This window comes from Ptychodera flava, chromosome 13 (genome assembly GCF_041260155.1).
Source record: "Ptychodera flava strain L36383 chromosome 13, AS_Pfla_20210202, whole genome shotgun sequence".
Taxonomy (NCBI): Eukaryota; Metazoa; Hemichordata; class Enteropneusta; family Ptychoderidae; genus Ptychodera; species Ptychodera flava.
Genome location: NC_091940.1, coordinates 37,006,591 through 37,032,500, shown reverse-complemented (window position 1 = coordinate 37,032,500; position 25,910 = coordinate 37,006,591). Strand labels below are relative to the sequence as shown.

Sequence of the window (25,910 nt, the reverse complement as noted above, 5' to 3'; positions counted from 1 at the left end):
TAACCAGATATGAACTGAAAATGCTCACGTGTTTCATTATATATTGTGGTTATGTGTAAATTTTAACCATGGTTAGATGTTTGCAACTTCATTGAAAGTATTATGATCAATGTAATGAACAATAATCACCGCTGATAAGGTCATGAAGTATACAAATATGTAATTAGCTGAAATAAAAATATTAAAGTTCTTTTACTGCTGTCATTGATCACAACTTTATATAGCAAGTGTAATTACCGTTGGCCAAGTCCTTCAAGCCATATATGCCGAGCTGTGAAAGCTCATTAGACATGCAAATTATAAATTAGCTGACATGAAAACACGTGAGCAAAAAATGGTACGCGATTTTGAAAATGTGTTTTGACAGGGTGGCCACAATTATGACAGAATATGGCGCGAGAGTTCGACACAGTATGGCGTACGTAACGAAGGACGCATGTGGAGGTTGCCAGGAAATACAATGTTTACTGATGGCGCGCTGGCCGCTGATTGGCTAATGAGAGGGGAGAAATATTATGGTATAGCGTCGCCAACTTTGGAAATGACCCGGACTGAATACCAAGAGCAGAGTGAGCTGATTCCATAGTTTACAGTGCTCTTTGACAAATCATCTCTACACATGAAATAACATGTACATTGACTTTCACATAGTGAAACAACGGATCATACTTTTTGTACACAAATAGCTAATATAACATTTGTATCATGGTAAACCTTGTCATGGTAAAGGTCAAAGGTCAATATTACATGGCAAGTATATTTTGAATAAGAAAAACATGAATATATTACATCTTTACATGATACAACTGTAAAACTTCCTTGAGCAATCAATTCATAATTGCTACAAAATATACAATCACTTTGATTCACACTTGTATCTAATTCTTGGCGAGATTTTTGGACAGATTAGACATATAGCATCAGTGACAATAAGGAGTGTAAGGAATACGACCTCAATAACAATCTTGACACTTAGTTAATTTCCTGCTGTGAAGGGTGTTAATCTCAGCCGTGTAGTATTATTCCTGCGGAAAACACAACTTTGATTTGATTTGATTGATAAAGATTACAACTCGCATGCAGCTACATTTTCTAAGTTAATGAAAAATTCAAAAACCTAAATCATGTAATAGTGGCATACCCCACTAAATAACAGTATGAAACAGTTAAACCTCTTTTACAATTATTCCAACCCTGAATCAGAGATCTTAAAGAGGTAATATATGTTATAGCCAAAACAAGGGACTATTTGCCCAGGTAGGTGACCATTTGCCCGAGGTCAGGAGGGCAAATGGTCTCCTGCCCCAAGGGTACATAGTCCCTTGTTTGGGCTAAAATGTTTTTATTACTGCCTCTCTTACACAGTTTTCACTCAAAATTTTTGGATTTATTTGCAAATGACAATCATATGCTTTATTTCCATGTTAGGTAAAAATCCATTGAAAAATAGAACGGTTTTCATCATCAATTGGCGCAATGGTAAATTCATAGACAGTCTACTGTCCATGATATATTTAAATCACTTATATGTAGTTTATTGATTTTTTTATTCATAAGTTTCTTAAACCAAATTTTCTATGAAAAACTTGTAATTTGATCATTTTTAAATCCCATAGTTGTCAAGTTGAAAATAGTTCCGGTTCACTTTCAGTCAAGTGATGATTACGTGGCCTGTGACATCATCAATAAGTTACCATTGAATTCTATGGGGCCTGCAACATTCAATATATACAGAATGCAATAATTATCATTACAGATTCTCTGTAGGAGTCACCATACTTCACACTCTGCATTTGTTTGTGTTTGTAACAATTTATTCTAAACACTGTCCATACCCCTGAAAATGTTTTATTGGCTTCTAAAAACACTGTCAAACTGTTTATGGAGGTTCAGTGAAATTATGGCACTTCAAATGGAGGCACTGTAGATGGATGGATGGAAACACATGACCAATGAAAAGAAAGCTGTGTTGTTATGATTTATCGATTCTAGAAATGCTTGCTTTCAAGACAGCATTGAGTTAGTATGCATAACTTGAATTCACACCAGCTTTCACAAGAGTCGAAATGATTCACTGTCACTGGCAGTCTCATTTGATAGATATGTATTAAAATGACAAGCTATTTGACGGTTTTGTACTTATACCAGCACTAGACATGCTCAGAGAGAGTGATGTGTGTTCAGAATGATTAGTAAAAGAATTTGACTCACTTCCCCTGTATGAAGAGAGTTGATAGAATCTAAACTCTCATCATAGCTCTAGTACATTCACTAATTCACCAGGCACAGTCCTTGCAATAAGACTTCTGAATAGCACATGCATATTATCAGTAGTAATTGTGGACCACTTAACAACACTGTAGCTTTTAAATTGGCTGAACTCTTGCACACCTCACCACAGTGGAAAATCTTTGAACAGCAAAATGTTCATTATCAAAACCATATGGGTTGCTGAAGTCTTCACATCTGATGTGACTGACACACAATTCCATTGATGCGTTCAGTGACAAAGGTGAAGATTTCTGCCTAACAGCAGGTCATAACATAGACCCATTAAACACACAGTGGCAACAGATCTTGACTTGACCTACCACACATCTTGATAAACCTAACACACACCGTGCCAATCTTGAAGATTGACAATGTTCATATTGGCAGTTATTTGTTTCTTCACAATCATGCAACTACACCACAGAGGTAAAAATCTGTGTTACCATGCCAACAAAGGCACCAAATACACAACCCCAAACCACTAACCAGCTGAGATGCTCACCAACTAACTCTTCCACAATCTGTGTAAAGACAAACAAAACAACAGTCTAAGATGTTGTCACAGTATTAGGTCACACTTGGGTCTTGGAAAACATTTCATCTGAGTGTTTGGTATCATTCATAATTAGGAATTAATGGTTACATTGATATTATACGTCCATATCAGCTAGTAGACATAACTACTCATGCAATTACAGTTTTACAGTGACTTTATTATCAGTCAGGAATAGTATATAATATAGCCCCTAATAAGGCATTACATGCCAGAAGGGGCAGAAGACCATTTGTACATCCTCAGGGGGCCCAGGCAAATTGTCTCCTTCCTTGAAGGTATACAGTCTCTTTTTGGAGCTATCTAATTTTTAGTTTATTGCTCTCCTTAATAGTTTCAATACCAAATTTTTGTTGTTGTTTGATATGTAAATGACAATGATATGCTTGATTTCCGTGACAAAGGTATAGCTCCGTAAAAATGTTTTTCTGTGTGTGTATATCATACCTATCTAATTCATATCTTGTAAACCTTTCTTTTCCATTGAATAAATTGGTTTAGATTATTTGCTTTCTCTTGAAAGCAGCAGTTTTCAATCCCTAGTTCTTGATTTAGTGCTTATTGATATTGACTTTTTATGTGATTTTAATTCTTTATTTTCCTTTGAAAGTTATCAACTTGCTTGGAGATAAAACTAATAAAAATCCTGCCCCTTTAATCTCAACTGGAATATGCCTGATTAAGTGCATCCTATAATCTGATCCGTTTTAACACTAACTTTGGAATGGGACAGTATTTTGTCCTTCTATTGTCTACCAGCTATACTTCCTTAAGGGGGAGCTTTCTTATTAGCTCTATCTCTACATAAATTGATAAGCTGGATATAACTTTCAAAAAAGAAAACAGGAAAAATATACCATATATAGCCAATGTCAACAAACATTACTGTAAGAACCAAGGATTAAAGACTGCCAGTTGAAAGCCCAAAAGCCACCTGCCTCCTACATATTTTACAAAGATTTTTCATAATGCATAAAGATGCACACAGTTCTAATTTTTACATACTTGATATTTATACCCAGAAAAACATGTTTCAATTAAAGCGATCCTCCAAAAATAATTAACAAATAATTGACCATAATCACAGTGTCATATAAACAAGCTGTCGTAATATATACAGGAAATTTCTCATAGTTGTAATTTCTTACCTTTATTACTTGTTTGGCTGTGATGTTTTCCATTCTGGTCACTATCATGGCCTCTACTTCATGCCTGATATGTTCAGCAGTAAAATGTGTAGAATTTTTAAAACTTACCAAGAGCTGAGGTGGAGCAAATATAAAATAATAATGATATGACAAAGTCATGTCAACATTCATACAAACGAGGAAATGATATTTCCATGTTGTAGAGATAAAAATTGAACAGGATATGTTTGAAATGGAGTTTTGAGAGAAATTCGCTTTTAATGGCTTGACTATTCTGTGGATCTGTGAGTGATTTGAACCAGAACGTGTAAAACTTACCCTGTGTGTGATTTGATTACTGATACTGCAAATGAGTGATTTTACAAATGATTTGAGTTTTGTAGAGTCCATTCCAACCATCTTGAACATTGCACCTGTGAAACAAACATTACAGTCATATTGATAATGTCTTCATGTGCCCAAAAGTTGGTAAAATAAATGATTATAAAGTTGAAAGAAATTGGTGAGAATACCTGATAAAGTCACTGTAAATGTTGAGGAAGAGAGGATATTTTTTGGAAGATTTTACCAAAAGGGAATTTACATTTTATCGAGATTACGCTTCTTTCTAGAATATATGACAGAGTATGTAGGTCATCAACTGAGAATTAAAAACTGAAGAAATACACCTAAATCTCTTTGTAACATTGTGGCGATGAGCTCTTCGTAACCTTGGTAGCTTGTAACTTTTGAATGTGGATAAGTCTGTAAACTATAAACATACTACAAACCATTTAGAAGTTAAACATCTTACTGATCTGTAAGAGCTATCTGTATTTTGAATGATTTACCACACTCAGTGAAGTCACTTGCTATGAAAATGCTCAAAACTAATTGCCAGAACTGATTTCCCTTGATGAGGTTGTGTTCCCTGACATGAATTCAAATCAATCAATTCTCATTCTCTGTCTTTTTTAATTTACAGTAAGATACACATACAAAGGCAGAACTCTCTAATGATATAAACCAGAGTTTTTATAATATACATAAAGTACTTGGAATTAAATGTTAATTCCTGAATACATTTTTCACAGTGCTGTAATTCTGTAAAGTTGGGCTGAGTGATAAATCTTGGTGCTCTCAATGATTTTCTTCTCAACAATGTAACATTCAGTCTTTGACAACACTGTGCAGAGCAACCACTTACAGGCATAGTTTTTGTCAAGCAAGGCAGATAACTGATATCAATATGAACATCTCAAGTGGATTTATCGTCTGCTACATTTCAGTAATAGCTCATTTTAAATAACTCATTACCAGCCGTCAAATTATATACCCTAAATTTCTGATGAACTTTGAAATTAAAAAAGATCAAAAATCTGTACACTGAAATTGAACTACATCACTGATATATAACAACACAAATTAGCACTATAGCAGGATAGATTCAAACAATATTTTTATTTCATGACTGACAGCACCAACATCTCCATGGGATTGCAAACCAGCAAGAAACTTGTTTTCAAATCATGCCATTTTTGGAAATCGAATATCTGCTTGACTGGCATGAATGTGACATAAAAATTAATTGTTTCACATATACATAGCTCCTCTATCTATTGTATGAATAATTGTATGATGTCAGAATGAAAAGAAAATCACATAAAAATAGGATCATTACACCCACTGAGCTGAATGTTAATATTTAATAGCCCAATCTAATATTCTCTTTGTACATGTATCAGCAATTTTCATTTTTTCTGTCCGTCTGCAAGGAATTTCCTGTATTTCTGTGATATGAAACGAGAAATTACCTTCTGGTTCTGTCACCATCATTTTGATCTGCTTATCAATCAAAACATCCATGTGCCCAGATTCAGTTGTTTCTTTCATTTGATCCTCTGAAACAAAAAAATAATACACGATGCAAAAAGGTCTAAAATATCATTATTATGTCATCTGTGGCTGTGTAATGAGTTTGGCTTTCAGAGTTTAAAAGTACTTAGCTCTAGAAAATGAAATCAAGCAAAGCATCACCCCTCAAGCGTGTGAAGGTATTCCTCCTTTGTCGGGTCACAGAGACGTGAGTCAGTGCAACTGCTGTTGCTATGGCTACCACTTTTTCTCCAAGCAGTGATTCAGACAAACTGACATCGCATCGATCAGATAACCTCCGTTTCACTGGCAATACTGCCTAAAGCTCCCTTCCCAAGTAGATTTGAAATATACTTTAAATATTGACAAATTTCTCCCAGGTTTTTATCTCTTGCTTTCAATTTTAACTGCAACCAATTCTACAATTACACTTAAAAAGAAATTCACACTAACTACGTTCGTAAGTTACTTAATTTTTGGCAGTCCATAACAGGGTAGAGTTTGTGCAAATGGAAAGTATATATTACTCAGCTCTGTGACAAGGCATTAAATCTGATACTAGCAATCTGCTGTGCAAAGAAACATTTACCACGTCCTTGGACAATTTAACTTAATTGCCACATTTCTATGTCACATGTAAATTTCTGGGTTGAAAAGATCTTTATCACTGAAATTACACCACACCTTGGCTGTTGTCAAGATGGGCAACTGTGTCTTGTTGCCATGGAGCTGAAGTGCCTTTTTCGTGGTAATGAATGGTACACGCATTGATCAATGTCTGTTTCAAGAGCTTTGCATGTCGGCATTTACGTCACTTGCGCTTATGATATACCCTCAGTGATCTGATTTGTCTGTCAGACTTGAGCCGATGACTGGATATCACAGACAGTGATAGGCAAATGCCTTCATACCTAACATGATCTCAGATCTCAAATAAGATAATATGGATTTATTTGGTTTCTGTGAAACTAGCACAATTTATATTTCATGGACTTTTTGTAGAGTGAAGAGAGAAATTTGATGATTGGAAAATTAGCCATCAAATACGTCCAATCTACTTGTAAAATTTGCATATTCTTGCTGAACTACACTGTCAGGTGATCAATATGACTTTTTTGTGGAATAACAGTTTCAAAGTTTATGAACTGAGTTTTGGATTAAATGATAGATTTGACGCTCACTAAACTATAAACTTGAAGAGTATCAGGTCTGATCAGTGTTTTGTAATACTGGCAGTGTTCCCCTGTCAGTTTGATGTGAAAGTTTTCACACCTTTTTTTCAAAATATTCATTTCCATACCATGAGTGACTGGAAGATTTTGTCTGGCCTGATACACAAAATTTGTAATGTGAAAGGTATATTAGTATGCCATAATGCAAATATTTCAAACATATTAATATTTTTGATTAGATCTTCCCCGACCAGCTGTCAAACATCCAATTGAAGCAGAAATGTGTTTTCAAAGTGAGCAATGAATCTTGATCAAAAAACTGTGCTACAAATTGTGTTTATTTCAAAAAAATTTTTTTTTTATAAAGTGACTGCCTTCACAAATATTTTAAAGAGATGACAGTCTCAAATCAATGTTCTAAATTCCAAGGATTGTTCTAAATTCTAAGGATTACTTAATAAATTTATCAAAGCCATGATGAAAACTATACAGAAATAAAACACTGCAAGAGAATTTAAACCAAGATATTCTTATCAACAAATTTCAGATATGACCATTTTATCTAATTATTGAAAATGATGATAGCAATCTTGACATTCAGTAGGTCAGGTACCGTAACACTCATTATTGTTATGAAATATGAAAATAAAACTTAGTAAATACAATATGCTGCAAAAATCAATTATTGAATCTTAAATGTCCCCTGAATAATCTGCTTACACAGTAATCTGAACTCTTTACATTTTCTAGAGCTCATTTATATTTTAACAGGATGGCCTCATGATTCGTTCATGGACAGACAGTGCCCATGACATTATTCACACTAATGTGCCATATTTATATTGAATGCAGACAATCTACAACCTTCTGTGTGTTCACTTGAAATCTGCACCCTAGTTTACCATGAACTTCAAAGTGGTTTTAACAGAGGTGACACTGTATCAGTTTAAAAGACCTATGTAAAAGATAAACTTTTTGAGGGTTATCGAAGATAAAGACAGGGCTCGAAATTAACTTTTTTGCCTGGTAGTCCCATTGGGCTACCATTTTCTGAAGTTGGTAGCCCAGCGACAAGGTCTGGTAGCCCATGCATAGAATTTTTTGTAAAGGATATTTTTATTTATATCTAGACAAAGAAAGATTTATTTTTCATGATTCTATCCAGGAAGTGAATTTTCTAGTCATTTGACATCAATACCTGCAGATCATAGCCTTAGGAGAACGGTATAGCATGTGTAGTGGACAAAGGTGACGCCTCAAAGTTTGACGACCTATTCACACATACGCAGAGCTTATATGCAAATTTTGATGTTCGCCATGACAACGAATTTTCACTCAGCACGTGTAAACATAACATGGCTACAGATAGATTGGCTTTGAATTTCAGGATGAACAATTGGTAACAGTCATGTTCCTAATACTTTCGTGGCAATTTTGGCTACATTTCTCCACCATAGTACACTATCATGGGATGATCTCGTACACTTCGGAAAACGTAATTGTGGATGGCCGACTCTTTTTCTTTGCAGTTTGAATATTTTGTGTTTAATTGTGATTGATGCATTGTGATTAATAACTATGAAATGAATTTTCATGGCCATCATTTCCCGAGCCTGTCATCCATGGTACATCAGTTCAGATAATGATATTTTATTGAAAGTTGTCGCAACAAATTCGACTGCACTGTCGCATTTTAATTTGCATAAAAAGTCATAGTTTGGCCTTTCTGTGTCCAGCTGGGTTGACCGCATGAGCGTCGCTCATCTCACAGCGATCAACATTATTTCTCCACTAAGTAATTTCATATCTCAGGCTTTGGTAGTCCGTGTGGGCTACCATTTCATGGGTTTTGGTAGCCCCAGGGAAAGTTGGTAGTCTGTGGACGCGGGACTACCGCTAATTTCGAGCCCTGAAAGACAGAAATGGCACATGGCAGAATTACTCATAAAGTCTATTCATTTCAGTCTGTTGTGTGTTCCAAACTTTAACAGAAACACCATGTTTGATATGCTTAATTGATGTACCATCCTTTATATTTATTCCAATACAAATTATACCAGGTTTTGCAATTTTGACCGAAACATGATGAGGGGTGACTGACACATATAGGAACAGCCATTGAAGATAGAGCAATCTTGATTGCACCAATAATGCTCTTTAAAGTATAATTGAATTATTACGCTGTAAAATTGGTTTAATGCAGACCTCTACACCTTCTGATAAATGCAATCTTGAGGCAGCTGCTAACAATTTTCAGACTTCTCACTTTTGATTAGAAAACCATATTTCACCACACAGAATAATGGCATCTACAACCTTTCAAATGAACAGTATTTCATCACTAAAAATAGTACAGAACTTTTCCTGTAATTCTTTACAGAAATGCTCTGTTCCAATTTGCCAAACCGATAAAATCAAAAATCATTATCATATTAACATAAATTAATTTCAAATATTGAGTAATAAATTATCACATATAATGGCTGCCTATTTTAAATCAAATTTTGATTCACAAACTATGACAAGTGGTAATAGTCGCTATTTTGGCACCTGATGTATTTGGAAATTCCTTCAGAGAATGGTAACTACATGTGTTCACTGATTGTAATAGACACCTTGATTTCACAATTCACTGAGATTACCAGCTCAGGCACTTCAAAAATATCTCTATTCATCGACTTAAAATGTTCATAAATGCTGTGCAGGTTGCTGGACCCTAGATCACCAGAAAATTAGCTTTCTATCCTAACATTATTGCTTGAAGACTTTCTGTTGATTTTTCAAGACATGAAAATGTCCACTTAAAGACTCATAACAGCTGTATAATTTGAATGATAAATTGAGCCACAATTGTCATTTTGATATACAATTACTATTTGAATTCCAGATGATTCTCCAACAAACAATTTCATTTAATGAAGTAGCCTTGCTTTCAAAAATCATTGAAAAATTTCACCCTTGTTCAGCCCATAAATCGGCTATGATATACTATTAGGTCAGGCAAATGGCAAAACTTCAAGGACAAAGTATTAAATTTTGTGTATTTACCTAGATTTATAGCGGACAGGAATGCATCGCCTTTCTCTGCAAGATACCGTGATAAAAATTCCTGCTCAAAAAAGATTTCTATAACCATAGACTTGATCCGTTGTTTGATTTCCATGTAATGTCTTGGGATAACACCACTGCATATTATAAACAAAACACAATACAGGTAACAGACACATGTTATGATACAACATAAGTACAGGTCTGAACACTGAAAGTACGAATGGTGAAATATCGAGAGATTAAGCTCAATGCTTTTGTCACATATTTTATTCATTCATTTTATTATGAGATTTCACTCTTTTTGATTTTTATAGACTGTTTGACAAGTTGAAAAAGTAAACAACATGGTTTCTTGTTTTCAAATTAGGTAAGTTGTCAAGCAAAACAAAATTGGTACTTTTTTATTGAAAAAGCCCCACACTTCATCAAAATTAATATAGCATTCAAACAAAACAAGGCCTTAATTCAACAATCAAATATAATCTCAGTTAAAAAGATTGGCAAATTTGAGTTTTGTGAAAAAAAATTACATTTATAAAGTTTGTTTCAAGTATTTAACACAAGGTCAGTTTTATCAAAAGAAGCGAAAAAAAATCTGACAATCATTGCTTATCAAAATTCTAAATGGATTAACAATTGTTATTGTTTTACAGTCATTTGCATTGGAAAAAGACACAAAACTTTTCGCATAGACAAATGAAATAGACACATAAAAACCACGACAAATTTCGGAGGATGGATAAGAAAATCGATGTGCATAAAAAATGATTGGGTGATGTCAAATATTGGAAGATAAACTGAAGGAAGAAAATTCAAAATGGAAGGATATTTCCATTTTGATGTTTGCAAATGGAACCTTTCAATTTAACATTGCAATAAAAAACAAACACTCAATGTAGAATTGCAAAGTTGATCTTTCAACCAGGGCATTTTTCTGCACTTTAATATTACTGGCCTGCTGATGATAAATTTATGGTAACATTTCTACTGCCATATCCTTGAATCTTGTTGATGAAGGCAGCAATCCTCTGCTTGAGGCAGTATGATTTAGCAGGAAATGAAAAGAGGGAAAAAAATAGGCCAAGAGTGCAGCACAGACGTCATTTGAGTTAATATGACACTTTATCTTGTGTACACCGTTCCTTTTTAGAGTGAAAACCTAATAAAATCATTGAAGATGGATTAACTTTCAGTAATGGAAGTAGTAAAGAAAGACCAAGAATTGTTAACAATCTGAATGCATTGAAACACCTTGGTACAGTGCCCACAGCACTTAATAGCTATACATACCGTACACCTCAGTCAACCTGGCCACATAAATACATGCTACATTTCTCCTCATAATACCTGTGACAAAATTCAATTGTGAAGTATAAGCTTTTCAAAATTAGAATTTATTACTCAAATATTATAGCCACCCCCCCCTCCATTAGGGAAGGCTCCATTAACTTTGATGGTACCTGAAACCCAAGTTGCTGCCTGTCAACTCGGGTGACAAACAGAAGACTTTTAATCCCCAAGGTGTTAATTTTCCATTGTTGCGATTATCTTATCGAGCTGGTGCTATGATAGGAACGTCAGGGCTGTAACGACTCACTCAGTACCACGGGCACACACATATGCTTGCACATGGAACTATGTTGACAGGAAAAGGTGAACTGCCCTTTTTTCAATGCAAGTAATATCTAGTTTATTCTTTAATTTAGGCTTTAAACTAAGTTTAGAAATATGGTGAAACAAAATATCGTCCTTAATTCACTTTCATTTAAGTTTCCTATTTTCGGACGCTTCACTTCAGTAACGCGCATTGATCATATATGCAAATGTGATCAGAACAGCATGGAACGTTCTTTCCACGAGATTTTTCTTGCACTTGTAAACAACGTAACGAGTGAGTAAGGACTCCAAGAGCTGCGCGTATCCTGTGCACGTTACATCTCCTATAGAGCGAATTTAAGTCAATGAATTGCTAGCCGGACCCGTCTGTAAACAGTATGGCCACTCGTACATATTATAAGAAAGGAGATTTTTTAGTAGAGGTACTTAAAGGCAGGGGGGAGCCTATAAATAACCCCTATCTCCCTGGGCATTCATAATCCAACATGAGTGGCACATGATAACAGTGTCAACGAATGCTCCCGAAAATCTGGATCTTTCAACAACCATGGTGTAAATTAAAGCACTGTTCCAACATATTACGTTTTGTGAATACTTGTGGCATCACCCTGTTGGCGAAATTCTCTCATTTTTCCATTTTAAGTTGATTTTTGATGCCAAAACTGCTTCCATGCTGTGTTCCAAGCGTCCAACAAACAATAGATGAAAGCATTCAAACAGCTGCCAATCACGAGGGGACGCGCAAAGGTGCAAAACGATCAAACATTTGTTGTGTACATCGATCGATTACGATGTCAACAATGAATAAACGATTCTTACTACTGAACGAAAAAACTTGACCAACGGTTACTGAACACGCGCCTCAATGAATTCAGACACAAACGGACTACTTCATGGTTTCAAACAGATTGCCTCTCCCTGTTTGTTTGTTGATCTGTGTACCTCTAGGCCTATGAATGGGTGATGTGTATGTTGACTGCGGTACGATATTTTACGATCGATCTCTTTTGGAAGTATGTTGTGGCTAGCCCTGCGTACGATGCCGTGTGTTCCCGGCGTTTATACGGCCTCCCACCACAGCTCTGCTGATTGCCATGGACAAAACCAGCAATATGCGGATCCAATTCGGACGGAACACGAAAAACTACTTTTCGAACTGTTTTCGGCCGAAATCAACTCGATTCCGATCTATGCAGCCAACCCAAATCACTCAACCGCACACAGACTGCGGAAAAATGCTCTCGTGACGTCCAAAACCGTTGTTAATTTGCTGGCGATGCACGGTCAATGCCCCATGGACGGCCATTGGATACGTTCACGCCACGATTATAAAGGTGCCCACGAGCTGCATTATTTTCTGTCGGGGGTCGGGGCGATGAAACTAAATCGCGATTGCTTCATCTCTGTCAGATTTGACCAAAAAGAGATACTTGACATAGATTATAGCATCAAATGTTGACCGTTCAGACTGAAACATGATAAAAGGTTTGAAGATCGCCGTGATGTCGTTCTCTATACGTTTTTCTGAGCTTGTTTTTTTTACTAAATTGCTCTAATATTATCTGACGTTTTTTTGAAATCTTAATCAACTTTTCTTTCCCAACCAGGACACAACATTACCTTTTTACTTTCATAGTAACTTAGGATTCATTTAATTCGCAGATTAAGAGACTCTTGTGTTCTTCCTCGATTGTCTGTGACTGATTTTGCTTTCCCGATATCGATATTGCGTTCGCACTCACATGTCTTGAAACTTACGTCATTCACTGAAATAGTTTTCGGGACAAACTCAAGAAATTCGACAACTACTAAGGAATGTTCGGTAAAATTTACAGAGACTAGCAATAATAATTATGGTCATTTTACCGTCTTTAGCTAAGCGGACTCGCTTGGCGGAAGCAGTATATAACGCTCTGAGTTCACATTTTTACCCTACCGTGTGAGTGTAGTATTCGAACGGGTTAGATCATAATCTTACGCTGTTCCGAGTGGCCTGGAGATTTTTTATAATATACAATAAATTGACCGTATCAAAATTACTCTGTTTTACAGTGCTTGGATATTGATATTTTTCTATACTTTTTTACTTTAAATTTGATTTGAAGTCTTTTGATTCTCCATTGGCGGCAGTACATGTACGGTTACAACCGTCATGTGATGACCGGAGTGTGCTTGTAAAGTTGTCGGCAAGTTGTCGGGAAGTTGTATTTAGAGGTTGCAGTTAGGGATTTTTCAAGATGAACAACACATTATACATTTCCTACATCTTTGAAACGGGGATTACGGTAATCTTTCATGTGATGAACATTTTTGAACGTCTTTGCAATGTGTTCCCACGATGAGTGTGAGCTGATTCTTTGTTTGTAAAAATCGTCAGAAATGGTCCAGTGACCGTGTTAAAATAGACACAGAGTAAAACCATTGCGAGGAAAAATAGTAAGAAATTCACGTTGCAATATTTGCTGTCGTATTTCTCAGCAGGAATAATCAATTTTTACACGTTGTGTATAAGAACAGCAAGCAGGTGTTCGGCGGTCAATTGCTTCCATCATAATGATCTTGATCGCAGCTATTTGGCGATATCATGTCTTTGTAAAGAAAATTTTCGATCGGAGGCAGCTCAAATCAACAGCTATTGTATATTGCGAATAGTGTTCTCACTGGACACCGAACTACCTGCTATCAATAATACGTTAGTGACCATCGGCGGTAACACATTGGTCGTAATCTTGTCTAATTCTGCCCCGCCGTTTGTACCGTCCAGAAATTTCAAAGCTAGATTTTTTACCCTGACATATAATAAAGCGACCTTGCACACTAATGATCATTCCACTGTTTCTGTTGGAGTTTGTTGGTTTTTTACTAGTAATTTGTTCCGTGGCTCGGTAAGATTTTTTCAATACGATACACAGTTTGAAATTTTTTCAAGGTAAATTTAGTATATTCCCAGTTTGTGGGGTAAAGTTGTCTGGAGTGAAAGTTTGAGTTGACGCTGATAGAGTAGACGTCGAGCCCGGCACAGTTGACTGAGATCCGGTCGGTTGGGGGTCGTTTAGTCCAGAAACCTGCAGAGTTCTGTATGATCACCGTTCGGCATTTGGGTGATTTTTTTTGGTCAAAGTAATTCAGTTACACTAATATACGCCAGATTCTTTGTGTTGTTTTTGTCACAACCGTCATGCGCGTATACGGACGGTTTTCGATTAAAAACGGTAGTAATATCCAGTGCTCGTAAATGCGTGCAAAATTTATTCAGTGACTGTTTACGCAGCAGTCGTAAATACGACTAGGATTTACCACCACGTAACAACTGTAAACACCGCATCAACAGTCCATACGAAAATTTTGTGCTGAATCGAGGGAGATAACAATTGCGATAGGAAAGGTCAGTCCACCATCTGTCAAAGTTGTTGATCGGAAAAATCTTCACTGTTCACAAACTACATGAGTGGCTGTTATAGTTGTACACGTAGTTCCATGAGCTTTCCACTGTCCCTTGTTACGAGCTATGTTCAAAGTGCGTCAAGCTACGAATATTTTCATGTATGGAGTTACAGACATCGGTGAAGTACTACATTTTGTTCAAAACCCCTGTCTGTTTGTTCCTCGTGTTGTTTTTTGTGTCCCTAACGTCGACTGGCTGTATGTGCGTACAAACATAGCAGTCGGGATTAAGATTTCCTGGATAAATAGGTACACTCATCGTTTATTCCGCCTCTGACGCAAAGATACACACTGTTTTACATGTACCACTCCTAGGCCCTGGGATCGATTTCCATACCTTAACGAGGCCGGTCGGCGGACGGCACAATTTCAGTTATTTAATTCACGGTATTTATTTCATATAAAACAAATTCGCGAGCTTACCATTGATTTTTGGTGATGTTGAATATAATTGAAAAAGAGAGCTAAATTCCAGTGTTCATGTTTGATAAAATTCCAAATTGACGATACCCTACGTCAACCTGTACGATACCGTATGCGTACAACACACCAGCAGTCGATTAGTCGATTGTGACACAGTAAGCTTACACATAATGCAATATCGGTCGACCCACAGTCCCTCTATCCATGCATTTCTGCAGTTGTCTTTCCTATTCTGCTCAGTTAACAGACATGGATTCACAGAATATTACACAGAAAACATAATTAGATCATATTTTGAGGCACTGAATATAGCATTGCAAGAGAAAGCGACGACAAATTTTCCGGTGTGATTCCAGCCGTTGCTTGTGCTACGTCAACCATGGATGTAAAAAATAGACATCCATGCGTCAACACACTCGCAGCGATCAACCCCAGAAATTATCGCTCACTATCATCATTTACGATGGGAGAAGGATCACGAAAAACAAACACCGGTTTCAGGATATGATAATTTCTGTCTTGTGTCGTAGATAGACGCAGAGAACACTTAATAGAGCCAAAAAACAGCGAAAATTCGAGAAAAGAAAAGCGTACACACAATCGGGGACTGTGGCATGCAGGACGAACCCAAGCTACGCATTATCACGTGACTGCCCCTCGTATCGCGGTTTGGCTGTGCGATCCAGGTGATTGACACTTTTACAATAGGCGTTTCCAGACCGGTGGATAGAGGGACTGTGGTCGACCTGAAAGTTGACACTGTGATCGACGTAGCGTTTCAAAATACGAAAAATGAGACCAAGTAGTTGTTTGTTTATTTAGATTTGATCTAAAACCTCCAGCAACCAACAGACAAAGTCCTCTCTTACGCAGAAAATCAAAGTTTTCAGGCGTAGACTCCCGCGTAGACTTTCCCTTCCGCTTAACCACGGCCCCTCCACAAAACGCGATGTCGATCTATGATCGACTATGGATGGATTGACGTGGCGTTTCAAAAGTATGACAAATGAGACTCAGTAACTTTTGGTCGCTTTACATTTGATCAAAAACCTACCCATCAGACAAGGCCCTACTCTTACGCAGAAAACAAAAGCTCTGAAGCGTCGACTTTCTCTTCCGCGTTTGAGACTTTCTTCTCTTTCGCGTTTGAGAGAAACAAACGTCGGCTTTATTCGGAAATGGCCGGCGTAACGTCAGTCCAATGGTAAGCTGCACTCGATTCACGTCGGAATAATTCGGGCTGTAGCGGGAAAGCAAGGATGACCTGGGGAGCGATTCCCAGTACAGTACACTGAGTTCGCGGACTACGGTACTAGATAGCAACAAGTTCACCGCGTAAATTGCTAGATTACATATAGCCACATAGGCACTTCTGAAATGTTATCTCCGGCTTGCAAGACAACAAATATCAAAATATTATTATCAAAACCAGAATTTCGGGGCTAGAGAGCGAAACATTGCTGAAAAGTAGCCGGCCAAAATACGGAAGTAGCCGGTCAATTTGGCCGGCATCCGGCTAAAAATGAACACGCGGATTCAAACAGAGAGGCTTGTTGCGATGGACAAGTAGCCTTTGGCTTTTGACCAGAAAAATAAGTGAGTGTTCATTGATAATTCAAAGACTGGATCCGTTGACACCAAAGTTTGCTCGTGACTTTCATTACATTGCATGCACCTTTCCGCAATGTGAGTATGAACTGAAATTGAGAGAGTACGTTTTAGTAAAAGTCCTGAAGTCCTGTTTTGTTGTGCTGATTTTCGCTACCGTACTTTCTCATACAAAAATAGCTTTTCGTATGCAAAATCAGCGTACGTTAATTAACTGCTAGTATTGTTTAAACAGCATTTTATTTGAAAGGGATTCTATAGTACCATCGTTTTGTAAACTCTTCATGCAATTTTATGAACTAAATGATGACCTCAAAGTAACAGCAAGTGCTGGACGGCACTTTTAACGCTGGTCAGAAATCAAGAGCCGTCACGGCGTGGGCCATGCTAAAAGTAGTTCCGGCAGTGCTAATGTTTTGTTTACACTAAAAGATAATCTGTTCGCATATGTTGACATAGAGATTAATCCTCTGATAACCAACTCGGATTACTCGGGTACGTCCAAGTTAATGGAGCGTTCCCCCTCATGCCCCATGAGTAGGAGAGTTTGAGTCAATCTATAAAGAAATGGGGTGAAACAGTTTGAGAAAAAAGATTTAAAATTCTGACATAAAACCTACCTTCCAATAAGGCCTGGTATTCTATAAAACACTAATTTGATAGCGACCCAATTGGCGGCACCCCCAGAAAAACCAAATATACCAATAGCACGGAACACATATAAGAAATTCATCACTGCAAAAAGGAAGACAATAATATAAAATTACCCACAATGACTTAACCCTTTCACCACTATGGTTTGAACCAATCCCATTGTTTTGTATGATAAGGTTGGAACTCTAGACAGGGAAATGGGGTGAAAGGGTTAAACAATTATCATTTGGCTGATACCTTGGGTGCCTATGTAATCCTCATATGCATGTGAAATGTGTGTCTGTCAGTGTGTTTGTATGTTGTAAAGTCTGTGTCTGCCAGAAGGCAGAAGTTTGTTGCAATAGTTGTTATGAGAATTAAAGGCCAGTAGTTGTTATGAGAATTTAAAGGCCAGTAGTGGTTGTTGCAACAGTTGTATGAGAATTTAAAGGCCAGAAGTTTGTTGCAATAGTTGGTATGAGAATTTAAAGGCCAGAAGTTTGTTGCAATAGTGTTATGAGAATTTAAAGGCCAGTAGTTTGTTGCAACAGTTGTTATGAGAATTTAAAGGCCAGTAGTTTGTTGCAACAGTTGTTATGAGAATTTAAAGGCCAGTAGTTTGTTGCAACAGTTGTTATGAGAATTTAAAGGCCAGTAGTGTTTGTTGCAACAGTTGTTATGAGAATTTAAAGGCCAGTAGTTTGTTGCAACAGTTGTTATGAGAATTTAAAGGCCAGTAGTTTGTTGCAACAGTTGTTATGAGAATTTAAAGGCCAGTCAGTTTGTTGCAACAGTTGTTATGAGAATTTAAAGGCCAGTAGTTTGTTGCAACAGTTGTTATGAGAATTTAAAGGCCAGTAGTGTTTGTTGCAACAGTTGTTATGAGAATTTAAAGGCCAGTAGTTTGTTGCAATAGTTGTTATGAGAATTTAAAGGCCAGTAGTGTTTGTTGCAATAGTTGTTATGAGAATTTAAAGGCCAGTAGTTTGTTGCAATAGTTGTTATGAGAATTTAAAGGCCAGTAGTTTGTTGCAATAGTTGTATGAGAATTTAAAGGCCAGAGTAGTTTGTTGCAACAGTTGTATGAGAATTTAAAGGCCAGTAGTTTGTTGCAACAGTTGGTATGAGAATTTAAAGGCCAGTAGTTTGTTGCAACAGTTGGTATGAGAATTTAAAGGCCAGTAGTTTGTTGCAACAGTTGTTATGAGAATTTAAAGGCCAGTAGTGTTGTTGCAACAGTTGTTATGAGAATTTAAAGGCCAGTAGTTTGTTGCAACAGTTGGTATGAGAATTTAAAGGCCAGTAGTTTGTTGCAACAGTTGGTATGAGAATTTAAAGGCCAGTAGTTTGTTGCAACAGTTGTTATGAGAATTTAAAGGCCAGTAGTTTGTTGCAACAGTTGTTATGAGAATTTAAAGGCCAGTAGTTTGTTGCAAACAGTTGTTATGAGAATTTAAAGGCCAGTAGTTTGTTGCAATAGTTGTTATGAGAATTTAAAGGCCAGTAGTTTGTCGCAAAGTGTTATGAGAATTTAAAGGCCAGTAGTTTGTTGCAACAGTTGTTATGAGAATTTTAAAGGCCAGTAGTTTGTTGCAACAGTTGTTATGAGAATTTAAAGGCCAGCTAGTGGTTTGTTGCAACAGTTGTTATGAGAATTTAAAGGCCAGTAGTTTGTTGCAACAGTTGTTATGAGAATTTAAAGGCCAGTAGTTTGTTGCAATAGTTGTTATGAGAATTTAAAGGCCAGTAGTTTGTTGCAATAGTTGTTATGAGAATTTAAAGGCCAGTAGTTTGTTGCAACAGTTGTTATGAGAATTTAAAGGCCAGTAGTTTGTTGCAATAGTTGTTATGAGAATTTAAAGGCCAGTAGTTTGTTGCAACAGTTGTTATGAGAATTTAAAGGCCAGTAGTTTGTTGCAACAGTTGTTATGAGAATTTAAAGGCCAGTAGTTTGTTGCAACAGTTGTTATGAGAATTTAAAGGCCAGTAGTTTGTTGCAACAGTTGGTATGAGAATTTAAAGGCCAGTAGTTTTGTTGCAACAGTTGGTTATGAGAATTTAAAGGCCAGTAGTTTGTTGCAATAGTTGTTATGAGAATTTAAAGGCCAGTAGTTTGTTGCAATAGTTGTTATGAGAATTTAAAGGCCAGTAGTTTGTTGCAACAGTTGTTATGAGAATTTAAAGGCCAGTAGTTTGTTGCAACAGTTGGTATGAGAATTTAAAGGCCAGCTAGTGGTTTGTTGCAATAGTTGGTATGAGAATTTAAAGGCCAGTAGTTTGTTGCAATAGTTGTTATGAGAATTTAAAGGCCAGTAGTTTGTTGCAATAGTTGTTATGAGAATTTAAAGGCCAGTAGTTTGTTGCAATAGTTGTTTAAGGCCAGTAGCTGTATCTTTTGATGATTTTGTCACTATTATTTGCTTTCTATGTCTGTTGCTTGTTCTTGCTCTACTCAACAGAACATTTACTATTCAGCTTGTCTACACTGTGTTTTATCTAACACACTTAAATTAGATTTGAATTCTAGTCTGGACCAAAATTCACTCGGCAACAACAACAATGAAGTTTACACATGTACTTGCTGAGTTGACGAGTTTACTGTATATCTCCACATGTTTTGGGGAGTCAAAATACAAAAATTACAAAAATCATCAAGTTGCAGATAGTGGCCCTTTAACAGAAATTAACTTGGAGATAATGCAATTTTATTAACTTCATCCTGACTTTCATCTACTCACATGACAAAAAACACAGTTACATCCTCACACTGACAAATGAGATTTCAATAACTTTCATACCTGGCAATGGTATTTCCCTGTGAATTTTCAGAGCTTCAATCAAAACCACTCCGATAATCATAATCACAGCAGAGACAGTGAGAGACAGCACAACTTTACTGCAACAACTCCAGCCACAGAGCTGTAAAATATTCAAATCTTACTTGTAGTGTTTATCGTCTGCTGTACTTTTACAGTCTTGTTCAACATTAATATTGCTATAAAGGGTACAAGGATCATTTAATCCAGCCAGCTGATAATGACTCCTTTTGAAATATTTCAGATTTTTAGCATCAAAGGCCATGGCCTTAAGCTGTAAGTTGGCTTGTTAGTATGCATAATTTGATCAATCTATCAAACTGAACTCTTAACAAAAGTTGGTTCCGACAAAACACTACATTTCTGAGAATAAGCTGAATGTTTTGCTGACAAAACATAAGCTACGCAGCATAATTGGATTGAGAACTTTCATTTATCACATAAAGTTGTAGATTAAGTTTCTGTTGTGTATGATTTAAAACAAACTAGACTTTGTGTAACAGTTAAATGGACTCCAAAGATTTGGGGTATGTGTTCAAAACAGCATCATGGTTCTAGTTCTGTAAAGTAAACTTTCTCTTCAATTAAGGTTTGATGTTTCACAGTAATCCTTGTAAATTTACTCAACACAAAATTATTTGATTGTTTTCAAATATGTTCTGATCCTGTGTCACATACCTGTTCTTTGTGTAGGATTTCAGGATTGCCAATATTAGATTCAATAAGTACTGCACTTTCCGATTCATTTCCTGTACTGTTGTAGAGTCGACTACTGGAAGAACATTCAGTCTCTGTCATTGACAGTGATGGAGTACTAGCTTGGCTTCTACTTGACATCATTCTCACTTCCTGTGGAGATCCGTTTGCTGATTGGCTGGCCAGGCTTGACCTCGACTGAGGTCGCGATACAAGGGGTGTCTCATTGGCTGCCTGAATGAGATCAACCAATGATCTCCTCTTCACTGGTTGATCTTCGTGGACTCGTACAACTTCAAATCTTAAACAAAAAGAGACGATAAAAAGGCATTTTTATAATGGTGACACATGCTAAGGTGTGAAAAGCCGGCCAATGGCAGATTAAGATGTCAGCAGATGGCGTACAAGTGACTGCAAATACATTTTAATATTTACTACTTTAAAGGGTATGTTTCTTAATTAAAGGAAAGTAATAAAGGAAATTGTCAATAAATACTGAAAGCTCTGGAAATGCTTGGTTAACAAGAACACTTAAGAAGAGTTTCGCTAACTTTATATTTTTGAAGCAATATATTCATTTGCTAATGTAATAAAGCAAGGGCGCACATCATTGGTCCATTGCCTTCAGTTACTACATCTCAGAATTTTGAAGTTTGGAATCAACAGTCGAACACATGCAGTCAAGACGCTATAATATATTCTGTAAGTTATCTTGTCGTACACCTTATGCATACATGAGTAATGAAGCAGATATCATTACAACTGATTACAGCTGTCAACATTCAAGACCGATGCACCATAAAAAACAGTCTGGTAACATCATGATATTCAAATTTATTTCTAGGTAAATTAAGTTAAGTACAAAGAATAGATAGTCTGTCTTTTCTATGCAGACAGCTAAGTCGTTTTGTTTTCCTGTATTTAGCCACAGTGGGTGGAAGGACTGTGTTTTGGCTATCAACTGAGAAGCCCTGAAGCCATTAGACTGTTTTGGGCAGCATGTGCCGCTTCTTGAGCGATTTTACTGTGAAATGACTGAATTAAATCTACCGTGCCACTGATACATAAATCAAGTTGGTCATTGAAAGTGAGATATAGTAACCATGGTTACAAAGACTGGAGAAGATCTTCTCTCTACTCCTTTAGCGATAACAGTGTTGAATTGAGCAGTAAATGAGCTAGAGGTAATTGTTGTGCTTAACATTTCACTGCTCATCTAACATTTATTTTGAAATGCTTCAGGCATTTTAGGAAAACTCCTGAGACCAAATGTAAGGAAACTAATCTCAAATTTCTACCAAGGGATTACCCAGTAGATCTTGGCAAAGGTGGCCAGAATTATGATATCCAAATTTTTACCTTCAAAGAAGTGGCAGAATTTTTGGCCTTCAGCAGACTATGTACACTTGTTTACAAGAAACCCATAGTTTTCAATCTGAGTAAAGAATTTCTATGAAAAAGCAGCAAGGGTTAAAAAATTGTTTTTCATAATTTTTGCACATCATATTTTTTGTTTTCAACCAACCCATGCCAAGATCTATTGATGTGTTTTGTCAAGATTAAAAAAACTGCTACACCAACATGAGTAACATAGTGACAATGATATTGAACCTCAATTTGATTGGAGCTAATGTAAGTTTCACATGCTAAATTTTAAAGATATCGGATAAGCAGTTACAGACATATTTTGGCCAAAATGAGAAGTTAGGGAGCCATCATTATTTATGGTTGGGGGGGGGGTCGGAGGATTGAGAGGGGGTCACTCAAAAAATTAGAGCTACAAAGGGGAAGTTGCTCAAAATGTGGAGAGAAAGAAGGGGTGGATACTCAATTTTTGGTGCAAAATAAATTGAAACATCTCTCAGACTGCACCATTTCACATATTAATTTCTCAAAATTTTCAATGTGAGAGGGGACACCTTGGGGTGTTTTAACAGTTTTACTTAGTAAAGATAAATTGAAAACGCCTCTCAAATTGCACCAGACTGCAACATTGCACACATCAATTTCTCAAATTTTTCCACACAAAGGGAGGGTACAACCTCTTCTGACACTTTCCCCCTCAGCTTCCCACGTGATCTCCCCCTGTACTTTCAAATTCTGCCATATCAGGTATCTTAGTGAAAATCCTCTCATGATACCCTTCCAAAGTAAACAATATTGTATGGCTGGATACTGGGTATAGCATGAGCTTTTATATCGACATTTTATTGTGACTTTGAATTTCATTTTGTTGGTTTCACTTTGTTTAACCCTCATGAGATAACTGATGATAATCTAGCAGGGTACACCAGGATATGAAAGCTCTTTACTATTGCTGTATTTTTGTAAATTTTGCAAATACATATCTTGATATTTAACTTTTCGAAGGGGAAGCAATCAAAATTTCTGTGTTAGAGAGCGGGGCTACTCAAATTCATCAGGGTTCATGGGGCGGGGGTGGGGTGGGGTTACTCGAAATTTCAGTTTCCAATGAAATTCCTCCGACTTCCCCCACCCCTGACCGTAAATAATGACAGTTCCCTTGGGCTAAAATAAGGTTACCCTTAGCAGGGATGTAGACAATTTTGGATTACAGATGGCAAAAAATAAAAGTACAGGTGGTTACAACAAGCAGTGTGTGAGTACATTAAGTTTGTGCAAAATGTCGCCAATTTTTCATTAGAATAATAATTTTACAGCTGGTAAATTTTAACTGACAGCTGGTTGATTTTCCCAGGTGCAAGCATAGAGGGTCTATGTTGCTAGCTATATTCTATATATGAAATTTCAAACCTATTGTGACAAGCAGTTTCAAAGAAGAAGATTTTTGAAGTGTTTAAAAACTTGATAAATATATCAAAACTTCACATACACAAATCATCCCACTAACTTATAATGCTCCACAATATACCTGCATACTAAATTTACAGTAATTAAGCTGTTTTCAAGTTTATGCAGTTGACATACATACATGCATACATACATGCGTATAGCTGTGGAAACGCAGCTATCTGTTGGCGGGGTAGCGGGCATCGCTATGCGGGTCAAAGGTCAACCCCGCGACCTTTGACCCGCATAGCGATGCCCGCTACCCCGCCAACAGATAGCTGCGTTTCCACAGCTAACATGCGTACAGATAGACATACACCAACTGATCCTTATAGCTCCCCATTCTAAATGTAAAATATCAAATAGGACTTAAAATGGCTATTTATATGCTTTCCATAATAGTCCGATAATTGTCACTTTTGTTTAAGAAAACTCCCTTTCTCTAAATCCAAAAACATTTAATTCATGTGTAAATGACTTGAGGTTTCAACTTTACACTTATATCACCCCCACTCATCCTCTAAAGTTCAATTAACTCTGTCTCTCACAGAACTTATAACCATCAGTTGATATAATATTTATGCTGGTCTTGTTCAAACTGCCAGGAAAACATATTCACTGTTGACAGATAGTCATTACAACTTTGACCTCTTCTGGAAGAATGATAAATCGAGTTGGAATTCTGCCCAGAGCATGCTGCACATCTCTGTTCGTGGACAGGAATAATAGCGTACTGTGAGGTAAAAATAAGAAAACTATATATTCTATTCAAATTAGCAGAATCTAAACTTGGCAGTCCCATCTGTGTTAGCATTCATACTATCACTGTCATCAGACAAGTTTGGTTCAGTTATTAAAATTTCTTTATTTTCTTTGCCATTTATTGCTAAACACTGAGGAATTAATATATCGTGAATCTAAATGTCACAAAAAGTACACAATATCACTGAGACGGTACCTGTAATGTTCACGCCATCTTTTATATGAGAAAATAAACATTTATCACCTCTGTTTTGTGACCTATTAAAAGTAAATGTCGCCACTGGGTGAGGTGACAAGGTGATGCTGGGTTTACATGCAAAATATTAACAGTGTCATGAGAAGCGCATTTTAACTTTTACAAGTATTTCTATTCGATGTAGTAATTTTATTGCTACCGTCGCACCCAGGCCGAGAGTCGATCATTTTAGTTATTTCAGCGTAAAATGCTTCAAACTCAAAGCAGACAAAGCCTCATTCATTCGGGTACGAATTGTGTTATTGTCGAAGTACAGTAGCTTCTGTTCTGTAGATAAATACAGGGAAACTACACATGGGATCGAAATTGAGCGATTGCTTGGGGACCGATCGGTACAGTATCATTCGTAAATATCGCTATTTCTTGTATTATCATGGGCACGATACACTGCTTTGACCGATCGTTTCATGTTTTATGAGCTGGTGCGGGACTCCGTCTGTGCTTGTAGTAGCGGCAGTTACAGTATGCGTGTATGGTTACAAGCATGGGATTGCGCTTAGTTTCAAAGCTCACGTTGAGCGTAGACAGACTTGCCTGGAATCGTCACAGCTCTAACAACTCAGTGAGTATCTGGGTTTAGTACTGCGATATTGCATAGTATAGTAAACATTTCCATACCTGCTACTAGCTAGCCTTCGTCGCTCAGCTTCCTCCATCTTCAGTAATAAGGAACCCCCTAAGCGCGCGTTTTTTAAACACTTTCTTTTGAGCGCTTCTTTCAGACTCGACAACGCACACAACGCAGTGCGGGCCATTGACCAGTGTTGGGCAAGTTATAATTTGTTGATTTTCTGC

General features: G+C 36.8%; 1 protein-coding gene across 4 annotated transcripts in view; it reads right to left on the bottom strand.

Moving 5' to 3' along the window:
• The window catches only part of LOC139148344 (uncharacterized), a 29,420-nt gene extending 3,589 nt beyond the window's left edge, over positions 1-25,831 (bottom strand). The window contains exons 1-10 of one of the 4 annotated variants that reach the window (XM_070719738.1): positions 25,734-25,831; positions 21,269-21,587; positions 20,573-20,693; positions 17,762-17,876; positions 10,047-10,183; positions 5,766-5,852; positions 4,291-4,385; positions 3,973-4,086; positions 2,774-2,792; positions 1,523-1,712 (exon numbers count right to left, since the gene is read on the bottom strand). In XM_070719738.1, the coding sequence (XP_070575839.1) occupies positions 1,663-1,712; positions 2,774-2,792; positions 3,973-4,086; positions 4,291-4,385; positions 5,766-5,852; positions 10,047-10,183; positions 17,762-17,876; positions 20,573-20,693; positions 21,269-21,587; positions 25,734-25,771 (1,095 nt within the window). In that variant the 5' untranslated portion in view covers positions 25,772-25,831 and the 3' untranslated portion in view covers positions 1,523-1,662. Of the gene's footprint in view, positions 1-1,522; positions 1,713-2,507; positions 2,793-3,972; positions 4,087-4,290; positions 4,386-5,765; positions 5,853-10,046; positions 10,184-17,761; positions 17,877-20,572; positions 20,694-21,268; positions 21,588-25,733 lie in introns of those variants that run through there. The other 3 variants (XM_070719739.1, XM_070719737.1, XM_070719740.1) reach the window with 3 other exon arrangements.
• Positions 25,832-25,910: the final 79 nt, after the last annotated feature.